Source organism: Eutrigla gurnardus, assembly GCF_963514095.1.
Source record: "Eutrigla gurnardus genome assembly, chromosome: 17".
Lineage (NCBI taxonomy): Eukaryota > Metazoa > Chordata > Actinopteri > Perciformes > Triglidae > Eutrigla > Eutrigla gurnardus.
In genome coordinates, this window is record NC_139928.1 from 19,459,047 (window position 1) to 19,481,014 (window position 21,968).

General features: G+C 45.3%; 1 protein-coding gene across 2 annotated transcripts; it reads right to left on the reverse strand.

Moving 5' to 3' along the window:
* Positions 1-883: 883 nt before the first annotated feature.
* On the reverse strand, positions 884-21,554 carry atp1a3a (ATPase Na+/K+ transporting subunit alpha 3a). Of its 2 annotated transcripts, XM_084031358.1 has the most exons (23): positions 21,345-21,554; positions 13,623-13,736; positions 12,947-13,006; positions 12,505-12,708; positions 11,284-11,397; positions 10,530-10,664; positions 9,963-10,080; positions 9,323-9,411; positions 8,817-8,996; positions 6,663-6,861; positions 6,156-6,400; positions 5,855-6,047; positions 5,493-5,668; positions 5,189-5,325; positions 4,894-5,044; positions 4,645-4,813; positions 4,402-4,556; positions 3,809-3,932; positions 3,547-3,692; positions 3,297-3,427; positions 2,813-2,914; positions 2,606-2,697; positions 884-2,136 (listed from the first exon to the last, which is right to left on the reverse strand). In XM_084031358.1, exons 1-23 carry the CDS (start codon positions 21,348-21,350, stop codon positions 2,108-2,110), a joined length of 3,069 nt encoding a protein of 1,022 aa, XP_083887484.1. In that variant the 5' UTR covers positions 21,351-21,554; the 3' UTR covers positions 884-2,107. The 2 variants fall into 2 exon arrangements, with proteins under 2 accessions (XP_083887484.1, XP_083887485.1); XM_084031359.1 differs by lacking the exons at positions 8,817-8,996; positions 9,323-9,411; positions 9,963-10,080; ... (4 more) ...; positions 13,623-13,736; positions 21,345-21,554 and adding an exon at positions 7,424-7,441.
* Positions 21,555-21,968: the final 414 nt, after the last annotated feature.

Here is a 21,968-nt window from a genome sequence, read left to right on the forward strand (position 1 = left end):
AGTGGTATGTTGTGTTAACAACTGTTTTCTTCTGCCCCCAAGTGGCCAATCAGTGAACATCTGCTGAGGAAGATCATGTGAAGGCCTGGTGGCGGGAATCATTTTCCTGTTACCTGCTGTATGAAGTTTATGTTGCTGAAAATATGAATGGTTTACTGGTTATGAGTTGTTGAAGTCCTCAGGTGGGTGCTGAACTGATGGATGTCCATTTTAGACTGAGATGAAGGATCCGGCTTCCTCCTGCGTTTCCACTGAAACCCTTAAAAATAACATATTCTGCTCCTTTTCTGGTCATACTTGTATTTCAGGTTCCTACTAGAACATGTTACATTTATTTTCCCATCAGGCTGTGCTGCAGTCTCTCTGTTTGACCCCCTGCCCCTCCCTCCCAAAAAGCCCAGTCTGCTCTGATTGATCAGCTGGTCCACTCTGTTGTGATTGGTCCACCTCTTAATGTTTGTCAGAAACCATAACCAGATACCAGGAGTTGTTCTCCTGAGGAATAGTGATAACATGAATATCAGCCTCTTGTTCTTCAGCTCCTCTTCCTCTAGACGTCCAAACGGAGGACGTTTTGTCTTCTCAACATGGAGACTCCACGCTCAGCTCCTCTCTTACTAGCTTTGTTTGAGGGCGGAACAAACTAGCGGCTGGGCGGATGTTATGCTGATGTTTTACTTGATGACATCATCACTTTACGGAGGAAAAGATTTGAATGGTGTTTTCTCCGTTCAGGAGTTTCTGTGGACTTTAGGTTTTGACCCTCTGGAGACATTTCACATGAACAACAAACTATAAACACACTAAAGCAAAGTGAAGAAGCAGAAATAGAATAGGCCCCCATTAAGGCAGAAAACAGAGGACTTGACACTACTGCCATAAATAAGAGTTGGTCACACAGCATTTATTTCCATTTTCTGACAAAACTCCACACAAAAACAAACTGGAGACCAAGCTGAAAAAGAGATATCCTTCTATTTTATTTCATTGCCTTTTAGTTTTGATTTTGCTGCCATTTCGCATGTTAAGGTACGGTGCCTTATTTCATATTTCCACTGATTTAAATAATGAAATCGGAGAGAAATCTCTTTTTCTGAGGACACAGAAAGATTGTATTTTTTTTAAACAGGGGTGCGGTTGGGTGGAGTTGTGGGCGGGGAGGAGGAGGGGGGCGGGGGGGTAGTGAAAGTAGGTGGAAGTTTACAAGGATGGAGGGTTTGCACGCTGTTCACAAACAGACAGATAGACAGGCAGGGTGAGGAGGGGGGAGGCAGTCGGTGGTGGGAGGAGGGAGGGAGGGAGGGAGGGACAGTGTGCTTCGTCATGTCCGAATGAAAACGAGCAGCTCTCAGAACCACTCCCAACTTCAAAAAAAGAGAAAACCTTTACGAACAAGTAAAAGGAAGTGACCGTTGTTTCCACCCTCTTGAGGGCACGAGCGAAAATGTTATGGCGAGAATGACTGTTAATGTCAGAGGAGGAGGAGGAGGAGGAAGGACGGCAGTAGTAGATTGGCAGTGAGTGCGTAGAAATAGAAAGAGAGAGAAGGAGAGACACAAGTAAAGGCGTAGATGGTGAATGGCAGTGATTAAGGAGCTGGATCTGGGGCAGGAAAGAAGGAAACGAAAAGAAGAAAGAGGCCACTCATTCGCTCAGATGGCCAGTTGGGAGTCTGGAGAGAAGCTGCCATGTTGTTGTTCTGCTTGGCAAAAGTGATGGCAGTGGAACAGTCAGGCGTTTTTTGTCTTTATTCTTGTAATTCTATTCTGAATCGAGACTCACACAGCGTTGCGGTTCGAGTACACATGTGACGGTGGCAGACGAGCGCTGTTTAGACGTCGGATAGAAAAACAGGGGACAGAGGATACAGAGAGGACAGGGGAGAGTTACAAACCCCATCCTCTCCTCCTCCTCCGTCGTTGGTCCGTCTCATCAGGGTTTTTTTTTTGTTTCTTTAGGGGATGAGGATGGAGAGGAGGAAGGGTAAACATTATCCTCTGGTACAGTTTGAGTATGGTGACGGGAGAGGAGGGGAGGACGGAGGGGAGGAGGAAAGAGAGAGAGATAGAGGGGAGAACGGGTGAGAAGTAAGTGATGCTTTGATAATTTAGTAGTATGTCTCTTTTTCCACCCAGCCTGCAGAGATGAAGAGAAGAGAAAAGGAGGGAAACAAGGAGAAAGAGAAATATATCAAATTATGTCATTTATTGATCGACATTAGAGCAGAAATTGTACTTAAAATGATGACGTATCCTCGATTCAGTTATACTAAAAATCTAAATCATTGTATAGTCATATAGAGTCAAATAGACCATAAAGCAGGGGAAGCTTTAGTCCCTGTTTCAATCTTACAACTTTAATGCTTTCACGGTGTGTTTTCACTTCATGCAAGTTAATCAGTTGGTTGTTTTTAGCTCCACCCTCTCACTGTGTCACTTCCGGTTGCATAAAAACAAGATGGCGATGGCCAAAATGCTGAACTCGAGCCTTCAAAACCAGTGGGTGACGTCGCAGTGACAACGTCCACTTCTTATACACAGTCTGTGACACACACACACACTGAATACGTGGCAGTATGTGTGAGCGTGAATGTGTGTTGTCTTACCTCCGGGGTTTCGGCGAAGGATGAGTTTTCGGATCTCATCGTAAACAAAGATGAGGAAACTGTACGGGAACGCACAGAACCACCAACTGGGCCTGAGAGAGAAGGGAGGGAACGATGACACGATTAACATGACTGTATTGTGATTGCAGGAGGAAGTAATCCCATTACACGAACACAGCCTTCACACACAGAGGAAGTGTAACTTACTTGAGCGGGTACATCCGTAGTGCCACGTCCATGCCAGGGCAGTAGGACAGGAAGGCAGCCAGGGCCGTTTCCTCAAACAGGCCAAAGATCAAAATCTTATTCCTGAAGACAATCGGTGCAGAAAGAGGAGTTACTTATAACACAGAGAGGCGAGGGAAGACAAAGCAAGCAAAGCAACAGATATGAGGAGATGCCTACATGTGGATTCCTACATCAGTTCTATCTAATTCTACTTTTGGACCAACGTTGATTTCCTGCAGGGGTTTGTGTCTGGATTATATATGCTGCCTGCTGAATGGAGCAGCAAAGGAGGGGTTAAACCAGAAAAAGAGGGGAACAAACCAACAATGCCAATAATTGGGGCACTTATAAAACCTGGCTTTCTCATGACATCTACTGGTGGCTGCAGGGAACTGCAACAACCATGTCACCAACACAACCCCCATTTCTTTCATCTTCTCCAACAGTCATTCATTCGACTTACTTCATGCCCTGCTGGAACACAGAGTTACGTCTGGTCTTGCAGATGATGACATCTGCCCACTGTACCACCACAATACTGACGAAGAAGGCCGTGTGGCACGTGAACTCCACGATCTTACGTTGCTCATAGGTCTGTGCAGAGAAAAGACAACGCAATGCGTTATCTGGGATGGATTTCTGTCGGTAGCTGACGATGCTGTTGCACAATCACTCAAACGGGTGAACACAGGAGAGCACTGATGATGTCATACCCATTGCTGCCCGTAGCTGTCCTCCAGGTCGTTGGTGGAACGATCGTCCCAGTTGAGCCGAATGCCGACGAGCACAGACGGCAGAAAACCATTTTCAGCCATGATGACGAAATAGGCGAAGAACCCTCCAAGAGCTTGGATCATACCTACAGACACAGAGTCGTTATAATCATTGAGATATGATCATGTGATCAACTCTCCCAGCACCTGTAGCACTGATCACAGGTCAGTACTGTGTGTTGAACACTAACATGTGACCTACCGATCTGTCCATAGGCGATGCTGATGAGTCTCTCGTTGACCAGTTTGTCCCTCAGCGGGTTCCTGGGCTGGCGCTTCATGATGTCGCTCTCTGCTGCTTCATAGGCCAGAGAGATGGCTGGTACCTGACGGAGGAGAGTTCATTTGTGGTGTCATGTGTGTCACGGCAGCTGGTCATGTTTACAAGTTGAGCTTTGGTTTATTTCAACATGCTACACGTGGACTGGTCATCTACAGCTTCCTCAACTCTCTTAATTTAGTCCTCAATTCTGTGTATTTATATCACCGGCTGTTTCATTAAAATCACCACTAATTGTGTTTTTAAATGTTCCGATTATGTAATTTATGCAGCAGAAGTGACCATTATGACTCGTCTGAACTGTTGTGCATGCTAACGTGATGATGATCACCAGGCATGACCACCTGCTTTACATGTTTACAGTTCACATGTGTGTGTACAGCAGGTTTTACTGGCTCACTGGGCATGCATGAGTGTTCACAGATGCATGTATGAGTGTGCGGGTTCACGCATGTGCATGACTGGACATGAACTCATTGTGTCTGTATGCAACGGTCTGTGAGCGTGTCTCTTACCATGTCAGTTCCCAGGTCGATGCAGAGGATGGTGATGGTGCCCAGAGGCAGCGGGATGTTGACCAGGATGAAGAACAGGAAGGGGGTGATCTCTGGGATGTTACTGGTCAGGGTGTAAGCGATGGACTTCTTCAGGTTATCAAAGATCAGGCGGCCTGTAAGGAGGAAGGTGGTGTATAAATAAAGACAGGCCGCTCAATAGGTGGAGGTGATTGATGATACCGTCTCTTGTTCGTCTCTCACCTTCTTCTACTCCGGTGACGATGGAGGCAAAGTTGTCGTCCAGCAGGATCATGTCGGCGGCCTGTTTGGACACGTCGGAGCCAGAGATTCCCATGGCAACACCGATGTCAGCCTTCTTCAGGGCAGGAGAGTCGTTTACACCGTCACCTGTCACAGCCACGATGGCACCCTGACACAAGAGGAGGACACACATTTTAGTTTTCATTCCCATCTAGGATGCTGTGTGGATGTGAATGCATGTGCATGTACCTGTCTCTGGCAGCCTTCTACAATGATAAGTTTCTGCTGTGGGGAAGTTCTGGCAAAGACGATCTCTGTGTGGTTCGTCAGAATATCGTCCATCTGGTCCTGATCGAGTTCTTTCAGATCTGTGCCGTGGATCACACAGGCCTTGGCATCCCTGCACAGCACAGATAAAAGCTAAACTTGTACACTTCTGTATAACAATTCATAACTGAGCATCTGGTGAATAAAAAGGATTTTAAAAGGCAACTTATATCCCGCAATTGCATGTAAACTTTCAAATCTTAATTTTCTGTCTCACCTTGGGTTAACCTGGCTGACAGGGATGTTGAGGCGTGCAGCAATGTCTTCCACTGTCTCGTTGCCCTCGGAGATGATGCCCACACCTTTAGCAATGGCCTTGGCTGTGATTGGGTGGTCACCAGTCACCATAATGACCTGAAATACAGGAGGAGGAAGAGGATGATGAGGTGGGCGATGAAAGGGAAGAAAAAAGAGACAAAAACTCCTCTAAAAACGGTTGTCCATCCACAGCCTTCACATTCAGGTGGGTGCTGCGTTGTGCTTCTCCAGGCCTTTAAATGCCAGACTTGAAAGGAGCCCACCTTGATGCCAGCGGAGCGGCATTTGCCCACGGCGTCAGGCACGGCAGCACGGGGAGGGTCGATCATGGACATGAGGCCTACGAAGCAAAGGTTGTCTGTCTCGAAGTTGACGTCATCTGTGTCGAAGGCAAACCCTTTTGGATACTTGTCCTCTGGAAGGAACACGTGGCAGAAACCTGGAGGAATAAGAGACGGACGTACATACAGGAATATTATGAATTTACATTACAAACAGGATAATACCATACAAGATATTCCAAAGCATGACCCTATTGTTGAAGGGTCAGCTCAACCCCAAATCACTTCTGAGGCGTACTGTCCCTTTAAATCAAAACCGTTTCCCTATCTTCTTTAATATTTACCCAGTACTCTCTCTCCCAGTCCTCCCAGTTCCAGATAGGCGTTCTGGAAAGCCTCTTTCATCTCATCGTCCATAGGCTGCTCCTTGCCCTGCACCATGATGGTGGTGCTGCGGTCGAGGATCCTCTCTGGGGCTCCCTTCATCACCAGCAGGTAGCGGTTGTCATTTTCATCTTCAGATTCATGGATTGAGAGCTGATGAGAACAAATTGTAGTGTTAAGAACCATTTGTGTTTCTGCAAGTTTGAGTTCATTTATTACCAATCAGATCATGTGCATTATTTGTGAGCAGAGGGGACCAACCTGGTATTTGTTGGTGGAGTTGAAGGGGATCTCGGCCACCTTCTTGTTCTTGTCTCTCATGGCTTTGACGGTGCCACAGGACAGCTCGATGCACTTCAGCAGGGCTGACTCCGAGGCGTCGCCGGCCACGTCGCGCTTTAGGATGGGCAGAGAATCCTGGCCAGCCTTGAACACGGCGCGGTTGCACAGAGCAGCGACGCGGGCCAAAGACACCCATGTTGTGGAGCTTTTGTCGAAGGAGGAGCCTGGAGGATGATGAGCAGAAAAGGAACATTTATTAACCGGTAGCTCAACCGGGCTGAAAGTCTGCTTGGGCTGAAACAACTAATCAATTAAATAGATTAATGACGAGCTCTGTAGCAACGTCTCTTAAGGTGTAGCCCATGTGATGAATAACAAGAAGTAACGCTGTCACTTTAAAAACAAAGCACTTTTCAAATCGAATTAAAACACAAACGCATCTGTTTTCTCTCCGTTTTATGATCGAGCAAAGTAAGGGAATCTTACCGGACTGGTCCTCGGTGGTGTCGGCCTCGTGGATCTGGTTGTCGAACCACATGTGGGCCACGGTCATCCTGTTCTGGGTCAGGGTGCCCGTCTTGTCAGAGCAGATGGTGGAGGTGGATCCCAGAGTTTCCACTGCCTCCAAGTTCTTTACCAGGCAGTTCTTACGAGCCATTCGCTTCGCAGTCAGCGTCAGACACACCTGAGAGAGGACAGAGACAGAAGCAACGAAGGAAACGGAGAGAGAGGAGGCAAGGAGAGAAGGAAAGAGGGAAGGAAAGGAGTCGTCGTGATGGAATAAGATAAAAGGAGAGAGTGGAATCAAACAAAACAAAAGAGAAAACACTATTAGGATCAATGTGGTAAACTAACAGCACAGATGAACATCTCCAGGTACTGAACTGACTTCTGCCAATGTGCAGCCGCATCAGAGCCATACTGTACCTGAAACAATGAAGCAAAACCCAGGAAGCAACCCGCCCTGTCACCTGGAGAAGTTCATCCTGCTCTTAACAATGTTTCTCTATCGCAAAATGCACTACGATAAAAAAAATCTCCTTCCAAAAACAGAAACTCAGCCCAAACAGCGATGCAGAGAGAAAATGTGGCATGAACGAGTGAAGCGGTGAAGCATGGCAGCGGTGCATTATGTCGTCATGCCAAGTACGGTAGGACCGATGGGCCAAACAGAACTAGCCAAGGCCAAGCAGAAGAGGCCGGATTCAGTGAATGAAGCTGACTTGTCTTTAGCCTAATAGCATTACATTAGCTAGCCGTTGTCATTGCAGACAGCACCACGACCGGCCTGGAAGAGAGAGAGAGAGACACAGAGAGGAAGATGGAGAGAGACAAACACAAAGAACACATATGGGGGCTGCTTTGGGAGAAAGAGAGAGATGGAAAGAGAGATATAGAAACAGACAATACACCACCTTCACCACAGGAACAGGTACTGACGCACAGAGAGAATGTTAAAGCACAGAAGATACAAAGATATACACAGAGATGCACACGGAGACATACAGCAACATCACAACACACTGGAATAACACAAGCACAGAGAAACGGGATGCAGGGACAAAATCTATCGACACGACAACAGCCTGACAACACTGTACGCACAACCAGACAACCAAACTACAAACGGCTAGAGGACTAGTATTCTCTTCATCACTGAATCTACAACAGAACGTGGCTCATTTATGTTCTAAACAAACCATACATACTGTCTAGTTATAATGTCAAGGATTGTGAGTTTAAAAAAAGGCCCTCTACTAGTCATGTTCAAAAAAGAGACACGTCATGGAACAACAATGTTAAAGACATTTTAAAAGCCGTTACTGTCTTCTCTGATTTTGTGAAGCTTCTTAGATTTCTCTAATATATAAAAAATACTGTTTGACCCAGGTTTGACACTGGGAACTGAGGAGGAAACCACACACACAAGGACTGTGGAAACAGACACAAGAAAACAGCTGGAAATGAAGGAATGACACAACCTTTTAAACACATGTACACACTCTAGAAATAGGGCTACACAATATTTTTTTTTTGTTATATGAAAACATACAACAATTCACCCTGAAGTTTTTACAGTTACAAGTGAAATGCATCAGTTAGGAGGCTGAATTCTGTGCTCTACAGAACATTTGCATCATAAACATATTGGTTGTAAAAGTATGAATGACCGGGACAGTCTGACCTGTCTGATAGTCGCGCTGAGAGCAGCGTGCCTCCCCGCAGGGCGAGAGGGCGCAGCGACCGGGAAGTGACGAGGAAGGGTGCTCAGTCAGTCGTGGTGTACGTGAAGGAAATGTGCCCTCGCTACCCACTTCACCCCCGCCCAGGCAGACGTTGACCCCACCCAGTGAGAAAGGACGAAATGTACGACTCATAATGAAACTGTGGCGGGTCGACCTTGACTGTAGGTCATCGTCGAATCAAGCAGCGGAAAAGTTGTACGTCACAGGACAAGCAATGTCAGTAAACTAACTCGCTGCATGTGCACACCGCAATGTCTTGCAGCCCTGACTAGAAAATCTATCATCCCCTGCAGCTCTCACAGATAGAAAAACAGACCTCCAAAATAAATGTTCCTCCACTAACCGTCTCACACACACACACACGGACACATTTGTTATGCCTCGGCCTACTCACAGTGACGGTGGCCAGCAGTCCCTCGGGCACATTAGCAACAATGATGCCAATGAGGAAGATGACGGCCTCCAGCCAGCTGTAACCCAGGGCGATGGACAGGATGAAGAAGCTCACGCCGAGGAAGACGGCCACGCCGGTGATGATTTGGATGAAGTGCTCGATCTCCTTGGCAATGGGTGTCTGAAGAAGTAGAAGAGGAGAAGGCTTTTGGGTTGGAGAATATGATTTATCGTCACGTACAATTAAACGCAGCACAACGTAGTGACATTTGACCCCTGCGTTTTAGCCATCAAGTATTTAAGGAGCAGTGGGTTATTAATCAGATTATTAATCTAAATGATCATTTGTACACATTATGAAACATGAAGAAGCTGAAAAACAATACTAAATGTACTAAACATCTTAGCTGTTTTACTTACATTAAAACTTTGTATAGAAACAACCAGTTTCGAATAAGCAACCTCCATTATGTTGCTGATAAAAGACTATTATAATGAATAGGGTACCTTGCCAGTCTCCAGGCCTGAGGTGAGAGTGGCGATGCGGCCCATCACTGTATGATCTCCAGTGCACACGACGATGCCACGTGCTGTTCCTGAAGTAAAGACAGAAGAGGGAGCAGGCTTTCAAAACACAACTTCTTCATCTGTTCAGAAAAGATGAAGTCTAGTGAATGTTATCATGCTATGTAACACTTTGTCCACAGGAGGGCAGCACACATTATCATTTTCCTCTTCTACCAGTGTGAGGCGCTTAGTGAGCTGCAGGGCATCCCAGTGACGTAATGGGATGAACAGATGGGGTCACATTTCCAGTCGGTGATGACCAGTGATGTCACTGACCACCAACCACTTTGACCATGGCCTGATCTGTAGCATCTTTGTTTGCAGGACTATCTGAGCACCGATGCGGAACAGTACAAACATACACCTGCAGCCATGTGAATGTGACACACACACACACACACACACACACACACACACACACACACACACACACACACACACACACACACACACACACACACACACACACACACGTTTACAAGAGAGGGGCTCACCCTAACAGTGTATGATTTGTTTATTTTATGTGATGAATAGGATGGTAAATAATGATGATTCTGGATAGAGGCGATGGGGATCTTACCCTCGACACAGTTGGTGGAGAAGAAGGCAATGTTGCGGGTTTCCAGGGGGTTGTCATGGGTACAGTCAGGTGACCTGGTCTGGGGCTCTGATTCACCAGTCAGGGACGAGTTGTCCACCTTGTAAGTGAAGGAAAGAGAGGGAGGGAGAGAGAATATAAGGGAGTGGGTGACTGGTTGAGTGCGTTTATGATAAGGCCTTTATACAAAGCCACAAAAGGCCAGTTTTCTTCGTTCATGCTTGCTGTGCCTCCTCCTGTGTTTGTGTTGCTGTGCAGAGGTTTTATTGAGTTTTAATACAGACGTTACGCAAGAGACGTACTTCATAAACTTATATCCCCCAGCAAACATTCTGAGACTGATTCAAGGTTCATATGAGAAGCTGCAGGAACACTGAAAATCTTATTTTAAGATGCTGCCATGTCATCTTCCCAGGGAGGTTTTTTTTGTAGCTGCTGTTTAAATTCCTTCTGAAAACAGACGCATGACAGAAGTGCACTTTTTGTTTATGGATTTCATTGTTTATGGATAAATCATCCTTGGCTTTGCATAATGTATCTGTGACCCACCTTGCAGCCGTGGGAGGAGATGATGCGGAGGTCAGCGGGGATCCTGTCTCCTCCCTTCACCTCCACCAGGTCTCCTCCCACCACCTGCTCAGCATTGATCTGCATCTTCTCTCCCTCACGGATCACCAGGGCTTGCTGGGAAGAGAGAGAGAGAGGGGGGGGTGGCGGGGGAGAGAAGAGAGAGGAGTAAATATACAATGCCAAAAATAACAATTAGAGAGAGGTTAGAGGAAAGGTGAATCAGCACAGAAGGATAAGCAAACTGGAAAGAAAAAAATCAGTGCAAGCATGACACTGTGGCATGCAGCGTCATAAAATAAAGCTTTCAACTTAATAAACACCTGCATTACTCCAGCATCCAATGTCATTTACTTATTATGACACGACTTGAAATGACAGAGGCTTAGAGTTTTATACTTTAGAGTGCTTAGAGTCGGGGTTGGAACGATCAACAGCCATCGCTCACGGCTGAGTCATTGACCACCGAGCCCAACATCGTGATTTAAAAGCCGCCCCCCTTCAAACCAACACAGGCTCGGGTTTGCAGCGGCGCTAATTGCATTCATTGTGAGCCGTTTCCTAAATTAAACTGCTCACAAAAAGCAGTGGATTACCTTGGGTAACTGGGTCATGTTGACTTTTTCAAAATGTAGTTTTTGCCACTCGTCTTGCCTGAATTTTACAGTGAAATGAAACTGAAAGGTCAAGGGTGTACATTTTCAACTTCCTGGTAGGAATATTGAGTGTCCAGTACCTGAGGGACCATGTTCTTGAAGGACTCCATGATCTTGGAGCTCTTAGCTTCCTGGAAGTAGGAGAAGCAGCCGGTGATGATGACGACAGCCGACAGCACGATACCCAGATACAACTACAAAGAGAAGAAAGAAGGATGAGACGTTAATGTTTAATGCAGAAATGAACTCATCGACTGCACCTTTGTCTAAAAGTGTGCCACGTTTGAAGAAATGAAGAGAAAAATAGACCAGTGGAGAGACACAGAAAAAGAGAAAACATCACATTCTGGCAACAAACACTGTGAGAGGTAAAATATCTATTTCAGCAAGGAGGAGTCCATAAATCACACAGTTCGTCTCAAAGCTGTTTGCAGCAGGTTTGCATCCTGTAGCTGGCAGCAGGACGTGGTTTGATTTGACACCTTGAGGCTGTCTCACTGTCACCATAGAAGTCCTCCCATACTACGTGCTGTACCAGCCGACAGGAGTGTGAATTTATATTCTGGTGGTACAGTTTTGGTAGCTCATGCCGACTCGTCACTGTTGTTGTTTCTCCCCGAGTCCTCCCCTGTGGCCTGAACCAACTATTTTGTCCTTTCATGCTGTGTGTGTCAGCGGCGCTTAGCCTCAGTCCCCGGCTCCGTTCTGCGCTCTGACCCGACATGAAACAGAGCTGACCCATGAAAAGCCCTCCTCTTACCCTGCCATTACAAACCAGGAGTCACACGCTCCCCGCGGCGGGCCCGGAAATGGATGCTTACAGGATGGTGTCTGTCACACTGATTCAGACAACACAGCTGACACAGCCGTTATCACACAGCCCTGAGGAGTGGTGACTCGGCACATTGTCTTTTTGAATGATGTCCTGGAGGACAGGGAGCACACACACACTTGAAGAATTCACTGCTCTGCGTGCTTATTGATATCTGGCTTCTCACAGGTACTGAACAAAACACAGTTGGGACTGAGGATCCTAACATCTATGGCTGGACGATTTGAACACAGTGATTGAAATTCCCCTACTGGTGATATTGCTTGAAGGAAAACAATTATTGTCCAAGAAAAGCTTAGAAAGAGACATCTATAGATATCTATGACCTGGAGATAGAGAAAAACACTGAATGTAGCACAAGATTCATAACACACGTTGTAATATTGAATAATTGAGGACCATTATGGCAGTATGACGCTGAACGATAATGTCGTAATAACGTCATCCATTCCTACAACTCTCCACTCACGTTGTCTCCAGCGGGCTCGTCCTCTGTGGCCGCCTGGATAGCGTAGGCCAGGAAGCAGAGGATGGCACCGATCCACAGCAGGATGGAGAAACCCCCGAACAGCTGGCGGCAGAACTTGACCCACTCTGGGGTGGTGGGGGGCGGAGTCAGGGCGTTGGGGCCGTCCCTGGCCAGGTACTCTGCTGCCTTGGCATTGGTCAGACCCTGAGAGGGGCAGAGGAAGTGAGGAGGCAAAGATGGAAGATGGATTAAAGGGGATGGATGGATGAGCAAAGGCAAGAGGTGAAAATAAGGATTGAGGAAGAGTGACTTAAAACAGCTGCAATGGAAATGTATTACTTGCTAAATCACCAGCACTGTGTTAAATCAGGACAGAATCAACCACGTTAACTTGAAGTGATGATGTTAAAGTGTCATTTCTGATCCGAGGTCAGCGACCTACCTGGACAATATCAGTGTTGTATTTCCGGCAAACCTCTTCAACAGACATTTTGTGTTCCGTCTACAAAAAATTCAAATACAAAGCAATTAAAATAACCTGTCATGATATGAGTTATGCATGCAATCTAATGACCATTTGAAACATTGTTAAATAGTTCAAAGAATACAGATTTTAGGGTAAACATGGGAGAATGTCATTCCTATAATATGAATTTTTTATTTGCTAAAGCAAAGCAGGAAAACGTTAAACATTAAGTACCGTCCTTGGCTGAGGTAGTTTTTTTTTAAAGATTTATAAATAATACTTGAATAAATGTGTGTATCTGACCCAGCATGTTTACTTTTTACAGGGGGTATCCTGAGGGTTTGACTTCCTGCCCCTTACTGGGGCAAATCCTTCCACAACACGATTAAACTGCTGTGACCTTTTACCTCCAACTACACCAGCTGCTACAGAATCATCTCCCATCTCCTTTTCAAACAGGGAGATTAGATTACAGGAGCATCGCAGCTCTTTGAATGCTGGCGTGAGGCCAGGATGCATCTATGAACTCCTCAGCTGGGACCTCCAGGCTTTTGTTTACTCGTTCTGTAACTGATTCTTTATACGTAGTCGAAAAAGAAACCAAATTACAGCGAGCAGTGAGGTCACAGGAAGTAGGAAGCCATGCACTTACTATGGGAACTTCCTTCTTGAGGTCATCCAGATCTTTGCCTCCCTTCTTCTTGGGCGACTCCTTCTCATCCTTGTCCTGCGTGGTGGCCACGCGGTAGCTGTCCGACCGTCCATACTGTAACACACAAAGACAAGATCAGCTGACTCCTTCTGCCTTATTCTCAAGGGAACCTTCATCGTCCTTCTTGTGATACAGTTGATGAACATCTAAAACACGGTTTTCTCACTTCGGATTACTGCCGATTAATATCACAAATATTACTTTAAGAACGTGCTCGGCTGCCAGCTCTAATTTCTCTTCCACACAGCGACCCGTCAAAACATCTAGATTGAAATCTAAATTTAGACGTTATTCCCCGGAGGGAGAAAGGGAACTCGACAGCTCCTCATTAGATCTGGCATCATTAGTCTCAAGAGCTCCACTATAACAGCAATTCACACTCACGTTGGATGGGGACTACTGTACGGGCCTAAAACACCAACCCTAGCCCGGCTCATGGTGGTCCAGACTTAGCCCACCACAGACAAAATCTACCATTTTTACAGCCCAAGACTGAAACCCTCACTTTAAGTTCTCTCTCTCTTTTAAATCCTGATGTTGTGTATAATATATTATCCATAATTCGTGTTATGACACTTCTTTTTTGATTTTGGATATTGCTGTATGGCATAGGTGTTGTCTTCTCCTGGTTTTAACAGCTGCATTACAGTAAAGTGATATTATTGTCTGAACTTACTGGCACATCACTGATGATTATCAGAAATCTCCCTGTGTATATATTTTGGGAAAGCACCAATGGTCAACCCATCGTCGCAATGGATATCGAGTTGCTTGGCCAAACATATTGTGATGATTGATTTTCTCACAGTTGGGCTCTGTGGTCGACGACTGTCAGCCATTAGCGATGGATGTGTATTTTAGGCTACAAGTGTTCAGACTCCAGAGGCGGCTGCTGTGTCTGAGAGGAGGAGGAGGAGACATACCAGCATTCAGGAGGCCGAGGGAGATGGAGGGGAAATTAAAGGCCAGAAGGTAGACAAAGAGTCAGGACAGGAGAATAAATTAAGGCCTTCTTCTGATTGTTACAAAAACGTCTAAAAAAACATGACAGAAAAAAGGAATAAAACATAAATTGGGCCTAAATATGAGTTCACTGCCTGACAATTCTACTGATCTACATCAGGCAGATGTTCACTATCATCCATCCCAGACTACAACCGTGTGGATGTCCTGTGGGGAAACACATTGGGATTCATAGTGTGTGCAGTCCTGCATGACGAGTGTGGAGGGCAGACTTATTTTGGGACAGCTCTTATGGGGATTTGTCCACGCTGAGGCTTCACACTGATTTGATGGCTGTTTTATGCTGTCTAACATCTGTTTTTTTCTGGATGAACAGCAAGCAGCATGTTGAGTTATTGACAGCCAACAAAGCAGACCTTCCCATTTGTTCTACATCATCTTACCTCTATACATCTCTGTGTGCATTAATGTTTTGATTTAGGGTGTAGATGTATTTCTACTGAGGTTTTAATGGTATACGATTGTCTAAATAGTGTTTTACAATGCTGTAACATGTGTACTACCACCACGGCTGGGCAGCAATAACCAAGTTCTTCAGTGTGAAATACTTTTATTCCATCTACATAGTCATACACATGTTTACATTTTGCTTGACTGCAAACGTGAGTATTTTTCTGCGTGATTTACCCTGTGTACTGTGTGTGTGTGTGTGAGTGAGAGAAAGAGAGATGTGTTTTGCCATCTGTTAGGAGGTGCAGGAGGTTCCCCCGGCAGTCACTTCCAGCAGGCCATCAGATTACAGCTGTTTACTATACTGACAGATCAACCCACTGAACAGTAAATCCCTCTCAATCTCTCTCTCCTCTCTCTCCCATGTTTGTAATCACAGTCTCTCATTCATCCTTACTCATTCACTGATTTACAATGCCGAAATATACTTTTCTTTTTGGCATAAATGCACCAAATAGATTTCATATAAAAAAATAGGGCTTCACAAAAAGAAATTCCTGTAATATATATAGTGTTGGATCCCAGTGATTATACCCTGGTACTGGAGGTACTGGTCCTGGACCAGCTATCCTTCGATGTGAAAAAATACAGGAATTTTAACCCTAAATTTGGTGCATTTTAGAGTTAAATGTCAATTTGAGAGGGAAATTAAGAGTATAGCTCGAGATACAATGTTGTGCTCTTGTAAAAAACGTATTTATAAACTTGTTTTGTAGAGATATAGACGAGCCGTTTTCTGAATTAGCAATCTATGGTGGTGTTTGTCCTGGGGGGAAGGTACATGGCTTTTTCAAACTCTTCATTATCACATACAGACCCCCGGGGGACTCAGTCACATTCACGCATAAACATTTGACCACTTCATGAAAAATATATGAGCAGTGGGAAATGAACTCCCAAGTCATTATCAAGTCAATATGTTTCCCAGACAATTCTCATTTTACAGACATAGTATGCCTTTCAAGGTCATTCCTGAACCAAACCAGAGCAAGAATTACTTGTTTTTTCAGGCAACAACTATTTATATAGCATCGCAGATAAGAAATCACATCTTTCTTTAGTGAAGACCCTTCAGTTTTGTAAAAAAATGGCAACCACATTTTCTACTTTCGCAACCAAAAGCTGATGGCTGGTTGTCAGTGTGGCACCCATTATCAGGCGATCGTGTTGAGCCCTGGGCTGTAAAACCTGAGGAGGTCTCAGCAGTATCCAGACGGTCAGTGCTTTTGTATCCAGGCCTGCGGCACAGAGCAGGTCTGAGGAGGGCTGGATAAGCCATTTTTAATCTGCTCAATCACTGGTCAAATCTCAGACATCAAACTGGGACATTTCCATCTGGGAATCCTTGGTTTGAGTATGAATAAATAAACGAAGGGTTTCAAAATTAACAACGATTACTTATTAACGGACATTTTTTATAGGTTGGGTGTTATGGTGATCATATCAGTTACTGTGGGACCTTAAAATGAGCTGTATATGGAGGAAAAGGGGCATTATTACACCTAACTTATTTTTTTGTTTATTATGCTATTGACCCTTTTACATGAAAGTGGTAGATTGCTGGTATTCATAGTCATGTCTAGCCTATTCAACATTTAATAAAGTTGCAGTGAATGTAATGTCCCGTTGTTTGCCCTGATATTTTGAACTTGCTTGTGTATCTTGCTTCCAGTGGAGGCTAGTAGCTCTGATGGTGCCACAGTGGATCATCGTAACCACACACACATAAAGAAATGGATTATCGCACAGATCAGTGGACTGACCGACCTAGAAAATACTGATGGACTGACAGCACACACACACACACACACACACACACACACACACACACACACATCTAACCCCCCCTTCACCCTCCCACCTCCTTTACATTCTCCTCCCTCCGGGCTGCCCATCTCGTTCTCCGCTCTCTTCTGGTCTACTCATCTGCAGCGAAGGTTACTCAAGAAGAGAAAGTCTGAACACTCATGATGATGATGCCTAAATAAATCCAGTGGAAGCTCGGATGGCTGTCAGAGTACATTTCTAGATTAACAAAGCACAGGTTTTTGTGCTGTTCCCACCATTTAGCAGCGCGCCACCTCCCGCTGGGCGACGTGCCTGTGAGCGTTGTAGAAAATGGCAGTTGTTGACAGAATCAGATTGACAGCATCTACTTGCAGGGGGTAATAGATGGGGGATGTAATGTCTCCTAGCAACAGCCAATCCGATGGGCCCATCTAAATAATTGAAATCAACTGTGGGGGGAGGGAAAGGAGGGGGGGGTTGGGATTGTTTTAATAATGTGACATCATTTATGTATGGTGGCGCTGGAAAACTGCTACCAATGACAACTGCTACCCTCTCACAGGAAGTGACGTCAAAGTGACCTCACGGTGTATTCCAGGAAACGCACAACGCACTAATCGATCAGTGGTTTTCAGTAGTATGGATCCACGCTATTCCACACACAGATGGAAACTAGTTAGACAGGAGGTTGAGAGGCAGTATTGATCAAATATCGACAGGCTAACAATTATGCAATAGAGTCCATGACCAGGAGAACACACAGTATGTGGCGTAACTACAATTACATGTGTGACGATGAACTTCACATGGCAGTTCATTCATGCTATGACTGCTATGTAGTGATGACATCACAACTGAGTGGACACTCCCACAGGTTTAGTATGTCATTATTTAAGTCTATAAAGAGCAGATTCAACCCTTGAAAATCAGCCGGATCCCTGAAAGCACACAGTAATGAGTGAATTTAAATGTTTTTTAATGCGTATTTATGTGATGCAATTAAAAAGGGCTTTCAATTCTACAAAGCCGCATATAAATACAACACTGGGGCGTTGTTTTTCATTGTTTTTTATCTTTAACTAAAATGTTGTGCATAGACTAGAGCCACTAGCTGTTTCACTCCCTAAACTGTTTATAGCCAGTAGGCCACAGAACAAGTATGCAGAGGTTTACTGTCAAGCAAACAAGTGATAAACTGGACCATCATTATGTACAGACACAGTATCGATCACATTACAGTTACATCTCAACCTGGGCTGCAACCGGTTATATATCCGTCCCGCCTCGAGCTCAACATTTGGGCAGCGATTTGAGTCAAACTGTATGTCGTATTGTTCAACTGAAGTCGGGTATATCTGCACACTGACACACGTTAAATCTTTAATTCATGGCATATCCCCAGTGTGCCGATTATCTGAGAAGAAATAGCTACAGACTGAGTTTCATTTTTAGTAACGGCACATTATGCACTGAAAAAAAGTGAAAGCTGACTCATCCCAACACGTTTGCTCAATAATCAGCTGGTTTCACTAATGAAACAACTAAATACAACGAAATGCAATCGAGTGCTGGTGGTTTCTGTGGAAGGCCACAGCTGTTGCATACTTGCTCATGCTCAGAGAAAACACCACTCTATTGATTTTCTGTTTACTCTCTTGATGGCCTCCTTTATTTTCCAACCACACATGGATTTTACATTAATCCCAAATCATAATTTACAATAATGGGTATTTAGAATTGAGTTGCACTAAAGACAATCACACATACTCGTGTATGATTCTGTGTACTGATTTTAATGACCTACAGCTGGGCTTATCAGTAACAGTTGGCTCATAAAAACACATAAACAGAGCCACATCACATACCATCCATCCTCCTCAGAGATTGGCTCTCCTACCAAAACTTTCCCATCATGGGATAGCTTTCGCTTCCCCTCTGTATCTCAATGTTGATCTCTATATTTCTTCTCAAGCTCATTGCTGCTTCCAGTGTCCTCGTTGCACGTGAGCAGCATTCCAGCATCTCTTTGTGGCATTTCTCCACTCCTCCAGCTTTCCCAGTATTCACCATTCTCAAGGTGACTCACCACAAAAGGCATCACTATCTCTCTCTCTCTCTCTTCCTCCAGCATGTGGTGTCAATCACTGCGTTTTGGTCAGTTTTCCTCTTAACGGGGCTTTCCTGTGAGGAGGCCTACAGTGTCTGGCCTTGGTTTCATCTCTGCCATCCATTCTCTCACCCACCCAACCCGATTGTTGCCTCCTGCAGCAACAGCTCCCGTTAATTGATTGGCACGGATCAAATGGCACCAGTTGCCTTGTCAACCGAGGCTCCCGGACCTCCTCTCACTCCACCCCTCCCGATGGCAAATCACAGCCTGAACATGGGACTTTCCACCACACACACACACACACACACACACACACACACCCACCCTATCGTCTCTCTGACGCAGTAGTCCGAGTTGTGCATGGTTTTCCCCCTCCGGCGATCTAGTGGACAGCATCCCAAACCGTGACAGAGCGGGCACAATTTCCACCACTCAGCCTGAATGCTCTCTCATCCCATTCCTCCCAACACGGATGTGGAGCAGAGTAGAAACCCCTGCCCATCACACTTCATTACAGGGATGGACCGTGACACCATGCTCACTGAGGAAATGGAGCTACAGTCTCACAGTGCATGCCCACATCATTTCACAGGCTATAACACAACTTGATACTGTAATGCAAAAACTCTTACAGCGGATGATGGAGTTTTATAACGCAATGTATGGTTGTAAAACCTCACTGCAGAGTACAGACACTGGGAAATGTCTTTTAATTACACTACAGGAAAGTACCATTGATTTGTCATTAGGGATGACATCATGGGAGTCTAAATTTTGTGGCTGGAACAGGATGTCCTTCATGACCTGACAGATCGGTGTTTTTGTGAGGCTGCTGGGGTAAAACGAGACGGTGGAGGTGGAGGTGTTGGCTGTGTGTTCCCCCGGAGAGCACCTTCCTTTGGGAACCATTCGACATTGTTTGGGGGTTGGGAGGGTGTGACCAACACAGAGGAACCATTTTGACGCACTTGTCTGTGCCCATTCGGTACCCAGACATAAAAGCTGCATCCATGTCCTCACCGTGCCCAGCAGCAGCATCAATGACAGCGGCACTGCACCGGCACATATGTAACGCTTGAATGGAAAATGCACCACTAAATTATTATTTTTATTATTACAGCCTTCATGATTTTGACCCCCAGCCCCCACCTTCCATTATTTCCAAAATAGGCATATTGCAAATTCATGATTTAGCTCTCCTTTTTCAGGAATACCTGAATAAATACGTGTGTATAACATGAATACGAGTTACTGCAGTCAGACTTGGAGGTATGTCAAGATATTATGCAGACGAGGATGCAGGTTTTCACCATCAGCAGCAGCAGGTTGCAGTGTTCCCGTGCGTAATTGCGCGGGTCACCTGCATAGTATTGCTATAAAAAGTATTTCGTTTCTGTCTGGACTCGCCCCTGTCATTATGCAGTCGTACTAATCGTGTGTTTAGGATTTAGGAGCGGGGATATCCTCAATCTCGCGTACAGCGGGGTCCCGGTGCCAGATGTTCGCTCGGTGTAATCTCGCTTTATTTATTTTTTGGATGAAGCGTTGCATCTTTTCCACCGATACACATATTAATCCCTTAATTATTCATTTCAGCTAAAACAGATATGATGTCGTTCGGTGTGATGGGCGCGTTCGCAGATTTGCTCGTTACGTTACTTTTACGTTACAGCGCCAGAAAGCTTCTCTCTCTCTCTGCCAAATTAAAGTACGCTCCACTGCTTGTGTCACACAACTATAACCAGGTGTGAAATGTTCACAGCCACCGTGATGTTCACTAGGAGTGGCAGGAATAGTGACCGACCGTTACTGCATGACGCGCACCGAGCCCAGCCCCGGTTCTGTCGCACCGAATGGACTCTGGTTTCGCGGCGGATTGACTCGCAAACCTGGCGTCTTTTTATATAAAAAAAAAAGACGTCGTGTTCAGGCAACAAACACTCTCCTCTGTTGCCCGATGATGTCGCGATATCATCAATCACAACGCGCTGATTAGGCGTGATAACTGGAGGCACGTAATGTTCATTAACGGGGAAATTCTGGGAGAAATTAGAGCCGTTTTGTCGGAAGGATAATTCAAGGAGCGATGCGGTTTCGCGGCAGTTAGAGCTAGCTTAAACAAACCGTGTTCAATGTCATCCTAACATCATGCCTGTGGCTCCCGTGCACTTTAACCCTTTCCTCCCGCCAGACACATCGTCCACAAACCCAGAATGAACAGCCAGCTTTAACACTAAACTGACATTTTTTCTTTTACAACACTATAAAATCACAATAACGTTAACTCTTACCCCCATTGCGGCGCAGTCAGTCGGGTCTCCTCAGAAGATGAATCGCTTTTTTTTTAAAGGTTTGATTCAACCAGAATAGTTGGCTTTAAGGCGGGTTGACGGAGCAGGAAACAGTCGTTTGATAATGAGAAGGAAAAAAAATGTCTTCCTTCAGTTGATATCTATTGCTCTTCAGACACAAATCAATTAACTAGCTAACATACTACCCTAAAAATAGACGTTTTTTTAAGATGAACGGACATACGATAACTTGACGAGGCAAAGTTCCAGCAAAGCTGAACCCAGTTCAGATAAAAACCAAAAAAGGGTTGGGTTTTTTTTCAGGAGTAAAATGTTAAAATCATATGCGGCCGCTGGAGATACTTCACCAGCCTTCTCCCCCCGTAAGGCGCAAATGATGCCGGCGGAAAGTAGACCCGCACAGCAGGCTTCTTCTTCGGATGCTGTCTCCCTCCGCGGCTGTGTCCAGGCTGCCGCAGCACTCAGGGTTCCCTGGTAGTCACACTCCGCGGATGAAAGCAACGAGGTAGTTACAGACTGTTGCTGCGTCCATATGATTAGGCCAGGCGAATATATTGATCAAATAGGCTTATATACGACATCATCTCAACTTTTAGACGATAA